Below are 13,064 nucleotides of genomic sequence, written 5' to 3' on the forward strand. Positions count from 1 at the left end.
CCATGCAGGCACACAGATACACAGACTCACACCTACACCAACGCTAGCTGTCACTACAGAGACATGGCCGGGCAGCGAGACCTGAGGTACAGAGGAGTCTAGAGGTTGACTGAAAAGCTAAGTTTGTAACACTTTTCTTTACACATATCCTTTCACAGATGAAGGCAGTCGCAGGGATGAAGATGTCGTACAACTTGCAGCAGGCCATCGAGTCGTCTCGTAGGACCATGATCATAAGAGGTTTCAGACAGGACGAAACACACTCAGCACTCTGCTCCCACCTCTTCACTATGATCCGGGGGAACCGGCAGCACCGGAGGGCTTTCCTCATCTCACTGCTGAACCTCTTTGATGACAGTGCTGTGAGTAAACCTGCAATCATCCTAACTCGTCTTGGCACTGCTCTGTGTAAAGTGGTATTTCCACATTAACGACATGCCAAGTGAAGTGAAAATCTACTTTGCCAGTACCATGCCTTGGCAAGAAATGTAATAAAAGTGTTAAATATGACTCTTGAGGATGCAGACAACACCTCTGATTTTAAAGCAATACCTTTTCTTAAGAGACAACAAACACTGTGGAGCTGAAATGTTAAGTGTCTATTTACTAAGACTGATGACCATGTATGAATAGTTAAAATTCTAATAAGCAAACACTGCATTGTGGGTTTGTACCAGTAACTGACTTCCCAATGTGCTTTTCCACTGTTTCTTTCTGCAGAAGACGGAAGTAAATATGCTGCTGTTTGTAGCAGACAACCTTGCATGTTTCCCATACCAGAGCCAGGAGGAGCCTCTCTTCATTATGCACCACATAGACATCACCTTGTCTGTTTCTGGCAGCAACTTGTTGCAAACCTTCAAAGAGGTAGGATAACATTTTTGAAAGTAACTTGCATGTATTTGCGATATGTTTCCCCTTCAGTGAGGTTGGAAAAAATCTTCACAACAATTTTTTTTTTTACATTTAAAAGAATGTATATGGATTTTCATGAATTTCTCCTGGACAGCTTCTGCTAAAGGAGCCGAGGCGGAAGGAGAAGAAGGTAAAAGAGTGCAAGAACACGTCAGATGGGGAGGATGAAGAGGAAAAGATGAACTGTGATTCTCCCAGGAGCAATGAGGAAGAAAACAGTGAGGATGTGGTACGGCGGCCTAAAAAGACCAGAAAACCTGTTACAGAGTCTGAGAGCTCAGAATCTGATCTGGACGATTTGGATCTGGAGGATGTGGAAAAAGTAATGAGGCTCCTCCCAGACAATCCCACAGGTCTCTTGGACTTTGCTAATGCTGTTCAGGGCATCTTGTTGCTGCTGGTGCTCAAACAGCATCTGAAGAACCAGTATGGATTCTCTGATGGGTAAGATCTACATAATCTTTATTTCCATACTGCATTGACCAATAGGTTATTTTATAACCTCTGTTAATCAACATTATGGTCTTCCAACAGTAAAATCCAGAAGTACTCTCCGACAGAGTCAGCCAAGGTGTACGATAAAGCAGTGAACAGAAAAAGCACAGTTCACTTTCACCCACGACAAACCATTGACTTCATCGCAAACAACATCGCTCGTGCCACACTGACAAACGATGTCAAGAAACGGATTGTCAGACAATACCTAGATGTAAGTAATGAAGCTATATCAGACTTTCACTTAATGTATATTGCAGATTGCCATTTATGTTGTGTTTTTTTTCACCAGTGATTTCTAATTATCTGAAGAAAGTTATCAATGCATAGTAAAATGTACAAAAGTTTGGTTAGCATTCAAGGAAGTCCAGTATTAATGTAAACTTGTGTTTTGACCTTCAGCATAACTAGACCCTGCAGCAAGTATCAAGCTGTTCCTTTCTATATCTACTTGACCTCATGACAGACACTATTCTCTAGCTATGAACTAATTTACCTTTAAGCTGTCTACCTTTATCTCCTAGCCTCACCCAAACAAAGAACAGATACTCAGCAGCTTGACCAGGCCTAATAATTAAATTGTATTGGCTGGAGGTTTGCCCTTCAAATATTCCAATATCTTTCAGTTTGAAAGCTACTGTCGTTAGTTTTGCGAATATGTCAGAGAGACATATTCGCAAAACTAACACTTGCCCCCAACATCCATATAGAAATGGGAAAAAGAGCCTTTAGGTATGCTGCTCCTTCAGCTTGGAATTTGCTGCAGACTAGGGGAGCTGGTCTCTAAATGTTTTTTAAAAGTAGATTGAAGGAGTTGAAATTTTATTGTCTGAAAATGTATTCAATGTGCTGCTAATGTCCTGGCCAGGGCACTCTTGTAAAGGAGATTTTCAAACTCAATGAAGCGTTTCCTGGTTAAATAAATTCAAAATAAATAAATAAAAGTTTGTAGTGGTTACCCCAACCCAATTCTTTCACGTTTGGTTCTTGGAGGTTGATGTTCAACTGCTGTTTAGTGTGAAACTTGTGTCTCACAGTTAGTTTTGTGTCTTCTCACTCCACACAGTTCAAGTGTCTGATGGAACATCTGGACCCAGACGAGGAGGATGAGGAGGGAGAAGCGTCTGCCAGTGCTAACATCAGAAACAAAGCCATAAACGCCCTACTGGGAGGCTCCGGCCCCATGTCAGGACCCAGTCCGCGCAATCAGACAGGACCAGAGACGGATGACGATTATAGTGATGGTGACGAAAGGACCCCAGGGGTGAGAGAAATAGATGCACACTCCCTCTATAAAATACAACTTAAATATTTGGGGGGAAATAGTGAAACCTTTTTTTCTTTTGTCCTCTCTGCAGTCCTCGCGAAGGTTAAGGCGAGCAGGTGACCCCTCGGACCCCGGCCGTATGAGTGAGACAGTGGAGTCTATGGATGTGATTGCCCTTTGCTGCCCCAAATACAAGGACCGGCCGCAAATAGCTCGAGTCATGCAGAAGACTTCCAATGGATATAGCATCCACTGGATGGCAGGCTCCTACTCGGGGCCCTGGGCAGAGGCCAAGAAACGTGATGGCCGAAAACAGGTGCCTTGGGTGGACACTATTAAGGAGTCGGACATCATTTACAAGAAGATTGCCTTGACCAGCAACCACAAACTGAGCAACAAAGTAATCCAGACTTTACGCTCACTGTATGCAGCGCGGGAAGGAGGGGCTAGCTAATGGCTCCCGTGTGGTGTTTTTTTTTTTTTTTGTCCCCTTCTCCATTTCTACTTTATCAAAATCCTCCTCTTCCCTGCTCCTACTCCTCCTCCTCAACCTGCCACCTCCAACAACACAGCCAAACTTCACTGGATTCCTACCCTCCTCCTCTTCTTCCTCATTTTTGTAAGAAAACACAAGAGGGCAAGAATATTTGACACTACATACTTTTACATGAGTTATTCTTGCAAAAATGAAAATGACACAAAACATAAGACTTATTATATTAGAGGGACTGCTCACGTTTTGTTTGTGTACAAGTGCAGAGGATAGAATCCAGAAGGCATTAAAGGAATAATTCACCCAAATTATCCCTTAAAAAGGCTATCAGAAAAGAGACCTGGAGGGAAATGTTTTGTCAACATTGTTGTGGGAGCTCCTTCGCTGTTGTGCAGCAGATTCTAGTCGCTCATTTTTACTCCCACTGTATCATAGTTTAACACAACAAAAAACTAAAATGTTTATATCTCTGAAGACAAAAAAGCTGTAAAAAAAGAATAAAACCTTAAGTGAATGTTGGAAATTAGTCTTTTTGATGTTCTTATTAAAGTGTTTTTGGAGTTTATTATACTACTAGCACCCTGATGGTTTTTTCCTTTTAGCTTTTAGATATTTGAAAGAAAAAAGAAAAAAATAAGATTTTTTATTTTTGTTCACTTTTATTTGTCCATGCTGTACAATGGCAGAGTCCTCTGAACATAATTTATTCTATTTCGAACTACGCATGCAGTATATGTGGCCTATTGCAGGAGGATATTTTGTAAATGTAGATTTTGTTGTATTAGGTCACCCTAGTAATAAGAGGAAAGGGTATTCATACCCTTTTGGTGGAACAAATACTGCAATAAATTTTCTACTTCTCTTTGTCACTTGTCTGCTCAAAGTGTTAATCTGATCTTTTCATTTTGTAAATGAAGAAAAGTTTAGGACATACTGCTAGAACACAGACAGGCCTGAAAGGACTAAGAGGATTGATAATTATTATTAATAATTAACGTTGGAGGGGAGCCTTCAAAACAGACATTCTATAAATGGATTTCAAAACCAGAAGTATGATCATAATTGTTTCTATTGGATTGAAATATACTATCATTTAATTCTGTTTCTTTTTTTAAAAACAAATGGTTCCCTCTCAGATTCAGGATACACCACTATGGGAGACCTAATATCAGTAACTACCTATGTTGTTTCATCGGATATATTTTTTTATACCAGCTGCATTTAGTCCATAAAACCGTATGATCACTTGACATCTTTTAAACACTTTTCAGGACCATTGCAATAGGTCATAGATGGTAGGTACAATAGGAAAACTGCATAACCAGAGGAGTTGCCAAATATTTTGTGGGCAGCAAAGTGTATTTAACCCATTTTTTTTCCTCACAGCGGTTTTTTTTTTCTAGATCAGATTCAAAATTACAAATACGGGTTTACATAGTTTACATTGTAAACGTCAGTGAAATATCAAGACCGCTCGTCATCCACATTTTATTTTATTCATCAATATTTGCCGAGAGCGCGTTACGAAGCATCATTGGACCTAATGGCTCGCCGTACTCTGGTGATGTCACCGCCATTCGGTATTTTGTATTGTTTTGGCGGGTTTTGCGACTTCGTCCGTTCGATTCATTTTGTAAACAACGTCAACTTCCACCTACAAAAATGGAGCGGTAAGTCTTACATTTATTAGAGAACCTCTTCAAGTACATTTGTATTGACTACATTGATTAACTGACAAAACCTATCAGTATCAATGGTTTTGATCGCTTGCCTGAGATATTGCCAGTAGCCGTTATTGTGGCTTGATTTTAGCTACAGTTAGCTACAGTTAACATTAATTTAAACGATGTAACCAGCCATAATTATTACTCTACTTCCGCTGCACTCGTAAACAACTATTATATTTAGCTGGACTAATTCGCCCATTGACTTCTGTTTATTTAATCTATAGCTAAGTCACTGAACAAATAACGTTAGCTTGGTAGCTAAGCTACCGCACAACATTCACTGATACTGTCTGACGTCACGTCAACGCTAGCCAGCTGTGGCTGCATCTAACTACTGTCATACATTTCAAAATGTAGCCAACTATATAGGATCTGATGTAACTTTGTAAAAACAGAAGAATAACGATAATAAACGGCATGTGCTTATTGTTTTGCAACACTTTGTGTCCAGTGGAAGGATGAGTCGAGCAACAAGCGGAAGACCATCGGAGCTGCCTATGCGCGTGCAAGACACCAACAGGATGAGCATGTATACAACGCCCAAGAGGTTGGTTTCAAACAACTTTAAACAACAAAGACATTTAATAAATTAGTGATAAATGTTCATTTATAGTCAGAAAGAATGCTGCTTTGGTGGGTGCGTGTGTTTGGTTCTATTTGTTTTGTTTTTTGTTTCTTGTTTCTCTCGAATGGTGTTATTATGGTTTATTTTTTTGTCTTTTTTTTAGTGTGATTTGTTTACAATAGAAAAGGAAAAAAATGGAAACTCGATCTCTACACTCTGTATGTTAAAATATATGTTTCCTTGAATACAGCATTAAAAAGATGCTGCTTTCAAATAACTTACCACAGGGACACAAACGCTAGGGCATTATTTATGGTTAAGACTGCTACTTATTTCTGACATGGGAGGATATAAGAAAACACTGCGAACTTTTCATGTCTCAATGAACAAAGATGAAGAATGGATTAGTGGCGGCTTGATCAAATATGAGTCAACAAGAGGAATACATCCATTTGTTCACAGTTTCTTCTTCTTTACAGTAAACAGCCTTCCTTCGGAAAGCTCAACATACCCAAACCTCAGTCTTTGACATCTGAAAAGCGAACCAGCTTCTTTGGTGCCCGGTATGTGAAAAAATATTTCAGAAATGTTTGTGTGTATAGATGGATAGATAGATGTGAAAAAAGTACTGAAATTAATAAATAAGAGGAGAGTTCATTATCCTACTTGAAGTGAAATTCCAGTGTAAAATCATCCCAGGCTCTTTTTAGGCAAATACATTAATCAAATAAGCCATTGAGGCATTTTGGTGTATGAACTATTAACGAGGAATCCTGGACAGTTGCTTACAGCCGAATGCGGCTAACAGTGATTAGCTCGTGGTGGCAAGCTGGACGCATTAAAACGTCTTTTTTATCCACTAATATTGCTCAAAATAACACCAGAGAGTCCCTTCACATTCACCGAAGCACCAACAACGCAGTTTGTGAACTTTGTGAGTTTATTAAAAGAGTGTTTTGAAAGACTTACCTGGTGGCCCCGTTAGCAGCTCCTCTCATAGTAAAGTCCAATCATGTCATGTACCAAATGCAATCCAAAAGGAAGGAGCCCACTGATGATTTATTCCAGCAAAACATGTAAACGTTGTGGCTTGTTATTTTGGGGACATGGAGAAAAGTGTCCAGTACAGTGTGGTTGATGAGGGATGAGGAGTCCTCCACAGCAGTCACATAGCATGTTGCAGTATTCAATGATTCCAGGCCACAGTGAAAAATTGCACTCCGTTGGCAGCATTTGCTGGAATGAATCGTCAATGGGCTCCTTCCTTTTGGATTGCATTTGGTAATTGACTTGAATGGACTTTACTATGAGAGGAGCTGCTACCAGGGCCTGTAGGTAAGACTTTCAAAACACTCTTTTAATAAACTCCGGGTTCACAAACTACGTTGTTGGTGCTTCGGTGAATGTGTAGGGACTCTTATCATGCTACTGCAGAGGTTTGGTGTTATTTAGAGCAGTATTAATGGTTAAAAAAGACGTTTTAATGCGTCTAACTTGCTAGATAATCACTGTTACCCGCATTCGGCTGTCAGCGACTGTCCGGGATTTCTCCGTTAATAGTTCATACACCAAAATGCCTCATTGGCTTATTTGATGAGTGTATTTGCCTAAAAAGAGCCTGGGATGATTTTACACTGGAATTTCACTTTAAGGTAAAATGGCAGATTCATTGTGTGTTTTTCTTTCCCGTTAATACGTTTCTACAATGCAGTTATTGTGATATTTTGTCTTTAGGACTAGTGGAGCCACTATGTCTCGCAACAGCACCATGTCACGGTTTGGAGGATCTGAGAAGATCAAAGACACCAGACCTTTGCATGATAAATCCTATGTTCAGCAATGTATCAGACAGCTGCATGAGGTAAACACTTTATTTCTCAGCCCATGTTATGTATTTACACACACACATTATAGCTTAGTTTGTTTTAACATTGCTACACCTTTTTATTTTCAATGCATTAAATTCACTGTGTGGGATATGAAAATGAAAGACTTTGGTGGATTTGGCAGGTTGGGTAGGTTTACCAATCGACACCTCATTCATTTCATTGGCCCGTTAAGTATTACAGCAACACAACCGATGGACACAATAACCACACAAAAGTCTCTTGGTTCTACAGTGATAGTCTCACTACTATATTAGCATAATATAACAATGCATTACAGTATGTGTGTATTAAATACATTTGTACTGATTAAAAAGTATTGTTATTGCTGATTGTGAAATTATTATAGGTGTTGGTCAATATGTGTGGGAACCCATATTGTACATCTTTCCAGTCTGATATTCTCTCATATGTCTTTCTAGTTCTTGACAGAGCAAGGTTACCCAGGTACTTTGTCAGCCAAGACCCTCCAGTCTCCCTCTACCAAGGAGTTTGTGAAGGTGCTTGAATTTGTCTACCGTCAGCTAGACCCAACCTTTGAGATGCCAAATTCAAAAATTGAGGAGGAGGTTCCAGCTATCCTAAAAGCCCTAAGGTAAAATACTGTATTTTAATATAAATAAGTATTAGAATGTATTGCGATACTATTATTATTATTATTATTATTATTATTATTATTATCATTATTATCATTATTATCATTATTACTATTCATTAAGTACCCCTACATTCTTAAGTGTATATTTTGCAGTGTATTCAGAAGCACCACTGGAAATTTAGGATGGGGCTAAATTAAAAAATAATAATACACTTAACTATGTTAAGAAAATCTTTAAAAAGGCGACAGCATATAACAGAGTCATGGCACAAGAAATCTGTACATGCAAATGTACTTTACCATTTAATGTGAATATACAAACATTGCTGACTGTCTTGATCTCTCTCCCTATTTTTGGTTTAAGGTATCCATTTGTTCTTTCCAAATCTTCAATGTATTCTGTTGGAGCTCCTCACACCTGGCCCCAGGCTCTTGGTGCTCTTATGTGGCTAATTGACCAAGTCAAGGTGAGAAGCAAACAACACTTTTCAATAGAAATTATTGTGGACTGTTAATATAGAAAACCAGGTTAATTTGCATATGATGCAGAATCAACTTAACTAATGTGTTTTTTGTTTTAGTGAAAGTAGTTTAAACCTGTGCTGTGCTTATTCTGTGTTTCAGATCAACTGGTGTTTGAGTAAGCAGGAGCTGCTGTTCAGTGACTTCTCTGAAGACACTGATCTCGAGGAAGGGTCGGAGTATAACAAGGTACCCTGACTTAAACACTCCACTACTAAAAAAACCTAGAGACATGTCAAGAGGATGTTCTGAAAATGTCTTTATCTTTTTCACGTGTCACTCTGCAGCTCCTCTTGGATTACACAACTGAGGCATACTCCAAGTTCATGCAGGGTGATGACACATTTGAGGATGTGGATGAAATATTCCTCAACAAACTAAGTAAGCACAGCATCTCCCTATGAAATGCATTGTTTTTTAAGATTGATTTGATTTTTATGTTATGCAAATTCATAGTTTAAAGTTTGATTTTAAGTCCCAAATTAAAAAAATGTCCATATCAACATTGTTAGAATCAACAAGAAGTGTGTGTGTGTCTCCACAGAGAAACTTTACAACGTTGACGAAGGCGTGCTTGCTTCGATGGAGGAGAAGTACAGAATACTCAGCGATGAGGTTGAACAACTGGAGAAGGAGAGCCGGACGGTCAGAAGACCTTTTTATTGTCATCTCCATGTATACAGATTAGATTAGGATTTCAAAATAATATTGCTACCATTAACATTAGTGGAAAGGGTGTAAACCTGAGCATTGTCAACAAAACAGTACTGCACAAAAGTAAGGGAAATGGAGATATTTATGGATTTTGGAGGCACTAAGGGTGTGTGTGTGTGTGTGTGTGTGTGTGTGTGTGTGTGTGTGTGTGTGTGTGTGTGTGTGTGTGTGTGTGTGTGTGTGTGTGTGTGTGTGTGTGTGTGTGTGTGTGTGTGTGTGTGTGTGTGTGTGTGTGTGTGTGTGTGTGTGTGTGTGTGTGTGTGTGTGTGTGTGTGTGAGAAAAATCATAATTCATAATGTGGGCAACAATAAATCACAGTTCATGTTATGTCTCCTTCTCCTGGACAGGACCGTTTAATGACCAAGAGGATGGAAAAGGTAAAGCTGCAGACAGACCTCAAGAAACTCCAGAGTTATGGAAGCAGCCTGGTGTCCTTTACAGCCAACCTGGAGAACAAAGATTCAGAACTGAGTGATGAGCTGGAAACCAATGGTAAAATAACCATTTCAGTCAGCCAGTTCTATGGCAAGATGCAGGCATCTGATGATGACTGCATCTCAATATTCAGTCTCCATGAAGACATATGTGCTAATTACTACTACTATGAATTAAGTAACCTGAATTCCAAATTTTCTTATGCACTGACATAACACAGATTCTTCTCATGGGTTAACTGGAATATTCAGTCATTTACTGTCAACCAATGATCATTCAGTACAAAGGTTCTTGCGTGGTTCTTTTGTAGTAACTAAACTGTATTCAGGTACAAATCATCATATATACATGTATATATATATATATAACAATAACTGAAGGTCTCTGCGATCAGAGTATTGGATCTGATTTGATATACATCATGTTTCCTCTTTGTCTCTCTGTAGGCAGTCATCTGGCGTCTCTAAAACATGAGCAAAAGGAACTGCAACACCTCCTGCAGAATCAGAAGTTTACTCCAGCTGATGTCGAGAGGATCAACAGAGAGAAGAGAGAACTCCAGCAGACCATCTCCAGTCTCAGCAAGTCTCTTGAAGATGCTGAACAGCACAAATGGAATGAGGAGATCGCTTTGGCCAAAGTGAATGAGAAGGTACTGTATATGTACATCTACTGTAGTGTGTATGCACAGAGAAGCAGGAACTGTCCCATCTTTTGTGTGTGCGTTTGAGGAAGATGTGACTCAGTTCCTTTTTAACTGTGGGGATTAAACTATGGTATTTTGTGTCCATGTTTTTGATATCCAGTTGTAGTCATTATATGCGTAGATTTCTAATAGCAGATGTTTATTCCGTGGGACACATTTTGATCTTTGATTTAACTTGTTTCCTTGCCCCTCCTGTGTCCGTCCTATCCTGTTATTTCCTCAATCCCAGGCGGAGCTGAAGGTAGCAGAGTACCACAAGCTTGCTCGTAAACTGAAGCTGATACCAGTGTCTGCGGAGAACGCCTGTGGTCATGATTTTGAGATCAGGCCGTTTGAATGTGGACCTGGCAGCATGGTTCAGCATAAAACGCAGAGACAGGTACTTCTAGCTAATGTTCCCGTTTACACAAATATTTTGATAAGATTCAATGCAGACTTTCATATTTTGATGGATCCCCATTCAGCTTGCTATCCCACTGTTAAGGTTACTTCTAGTTATTTGTAGCTTTGGACATAACATTTTACATTATAGTCATATTCCATTATATTATAGATTTATTTATTATGTGCGATGATATATTTTAGTGTTCTGTGTCCTTGTTCTAATCAATGCTGTGTTATAGATGCTCCTGAGAAAGCTGGTCAGTGACGTGGAGGAGGAGAACAGTCGTCTAGCCAACATGAAACTCAGTCTGGAGGAGTCTTGTGAACAGGTGACAAAATCCATATTGTATTTGCGCTATTAACTTTTCCCCATACTTACACACAGTATTACTAAAGAGCATTTATCATTTTTAAATGTGTGTGTCTTAAAGGTGAATTCTAACATCTTGGACAAGTCCAATGACCTCAATCAGCTGAGAGAGCAGATTCGCAAGCTGGACGAACGGTTGGATTCTGACATGCAGGTATAGTCTGCATATAGTTCAGACTGCTTATTTCTTAGAAATGCCATACTTCATTTACCAAATTTAGACTACTTTAACAGGTCTGTGATAAACAGAAAATACCCTGTTGCATCATACTTGCACTAACAAAAGTTTCATGTGTGTTTGTTTCTGTATAGGAGCTGGCTCAAGAGGAACAGGAATGGGCAGCAGAGAAGGAGTCTGTGGAGAACCATCGTAAGGTTCTTGAGAAGAAGGTTAATTATGGATACGACGAGGCCGTGCAACAACTGAAGGCAGCACAACAACAGTTAGTGACAGTTTCAGACAATTTCAATTTCATCTTGATACAATAGCCCCATTGTATTTCAATTTGGGGCTTCATGTGTGAGCCTTAACATCTTTAAGATTTCCATTTTTTTCAGGCTAAATGCTGAGTTCTTTTAAATTTTAGATTAAAACACTTGTGGTTGTCTCTTCTTCAGGTACCATCTGGTGCTCCAGGAGACCAAGGAGGCGAGACGAACAGTAGCCAGCAACCTTGCATCTGTATTTACCACAGCTACTAACCACTTGTCATTTACAGAGGTAACTTTCTTACAACTGTACATCTTTCACCCGTACTGCAAGGGATAATCTACATCTTAGGCACTATATTTATATAACAATAATAACTATCTTAATCTAAACTTATTTTACATATTGTTCTATAAGTACTGGTATGATAGCAGTTTTATTCATGTAGCATCTGTTCCTGTATTTATATATTTTCGAACAGGAGTGATGGTTTCTTTAGTAAACTAGTTTCATAATAAGAATATTAAACATTTCAAACATATCTGTATTACACTGCAAGAACACTGAACAAACTATTTCCCAAAAGGCAACAGGTCATAATAGGCTATGAAACTGAAAAGCATTTTCTTATCCTCTGAAGTTGCACTACCCTACAACAGAGGAGCAACGCACACACCGTCCTTATCTTATACACAACTGTCTCGCCGTTGCTGTTGTAGCTGACTGGGAACCCTCAGGCATTCAATTTGTGCTTGCTATACTGTGACTGACTCGCGCACCAATTCAATTCAATTCAATTTTTTTTATAGTGCCAAATCATAAAAGTTATCTCAGGACACTTTAAAAACTAGGTAAAGACCACACTCTATGATAAACATAGACCCAACAATTCCCCCGTAGAGTACGGTGGCAACGAAAACCTTTCCTATTACAGGCAGGGACGTCAGACAGACCCAGCTCTGTAGAGGACGGCCATCTGTCTTGACCGGTTGGGGAGGAAGAAAAGGAGAGAGAAAGAGAAAAGACGGACAGAGAAACACAAAGACAGACACAAAGACAGAGACAGACACACTTCCAGTAACTATAATAATATCTATAGTATGTGAATATGACTTATATGTTATGGCAGTTAATACAGCAGAATAGTAGAAACAAGCACAGCTAAGGTTATAGATTATAATAGTAGCAGGAATCAGCTTGTTGAGCTAACTTCAGCAAATGTTGCTAACGCCGTGCAGCAAAAAAAAAATCCAGGCAGAACTTGCACGTGTGTGCTTTGATTCTGCATGACGTGCATCAATGTACATACTGTGTTATCCACATGCAGCTGTGTGCACTGGATTGAGACCCCAATACCGTAATGGTTCTATTAGTACATGAAAAGTTGCAGCTCTAACCCATTGGCTTCTGTGGTTCTTTTAAAACAGAAGTGCATGGAGGATCTGCACATCAGAGTGAACCGTGTTTGCTCTAAGGCTGTGGAAGAGGATGAAGCTGCTGTACAGATGATGCAGGAAACTTTGACGAGCTTCGTGTCCAAGGCAAACAGTTTGTAA

At 39.4% G+C, this 13,064-nt stretch overlaps 2 protein-coding genes across 4 annotated transcripts in view; both read left to right on the top strand.

The window, feature by feature from the left end:
* Window positions 1–3,950, top strand: part of nipbla (NIPBL cohesin loading factor a) — a 32,566-nt gene extending 28,616 nt beyond the window's left edge. For 2 of the 3 annotated variants that reach the window (XM_083912609.1, XM_083912610.1), the window contains exons 44-49: window positions 159–362; window positions 721–867; window positions 1,010–1,359; window positions 1,450–1,624; window positions 2,477–2,674; window positions 2,769–3,950. In XM_083912609.1, the coding sequence (XP_083768735.1) occupies window positions 159–362; window positions 721–867; window positions 1,010–1,359; window positions 1,450–1,624; window positions 2,477–2,674; window positions 2,769–3,131 (1,437 nt within the window). In that variant the 3' untranslated portion in view covers window positions 3,132–3,950. The remainder of the gene's footprint in view (window positions 1–158; window positions 363–720; window positions 868–1,009; window positions 1,360–1,449; window positions 1,625–2,476; window positions 2,675–2,768) is intronic. The other variant, XM_083912611.1, reaches the window with a different exon arrangement.
* Window positions 3,951–4,768: 818 nt separating this feature from the next.
* Window positions 4,769–13,064, top strand: ndc80 (NDC80 kinetochore complex component; the record flags this gene model as incomplete). Its single annotated transcript, XM_083912619.1, has 17 exons — window positions 4,769–4,840; window positions 5,349–5,444; window positions 5,942–6,025; window positions 7,197–7,323; window positions 7,771–7,943; window positions 8,311–8,413; window positions 8,571–8,657; window positions 8,756–8,849; window positions 9,013–9,113; window positions 9,531–9,675; window positions 10,065–10,270; window positions 10,554–10,703; window positions 10,948–11,037; window positions 11,140–11,232; window positions 11,391–11,521; window positions 11,697–11,799; window positions 12,936–13,064. Exons 1-17 carry the CDS (start codon window positions 4,833–4,835, stop codon window positions 13,062–13,064), a joined length of 1,920 nt encoding a protein of 639 aa, XP_083768745.1. The 5' UTR covers window positions 4,769–4,832.

The sequence above is a fragment of the Echiichthys vipera genome, assembly GCF_963691815.1.
Source record: "Echiichthys vipera genome assembly, chromosome: 4".
NCBI classification, from domain to species: Eukaryota; Metazoa; Chordata; class Actinopteri; order Perciformes; family Trachinidae; genus Echiichthys; species Echiichthys vipera.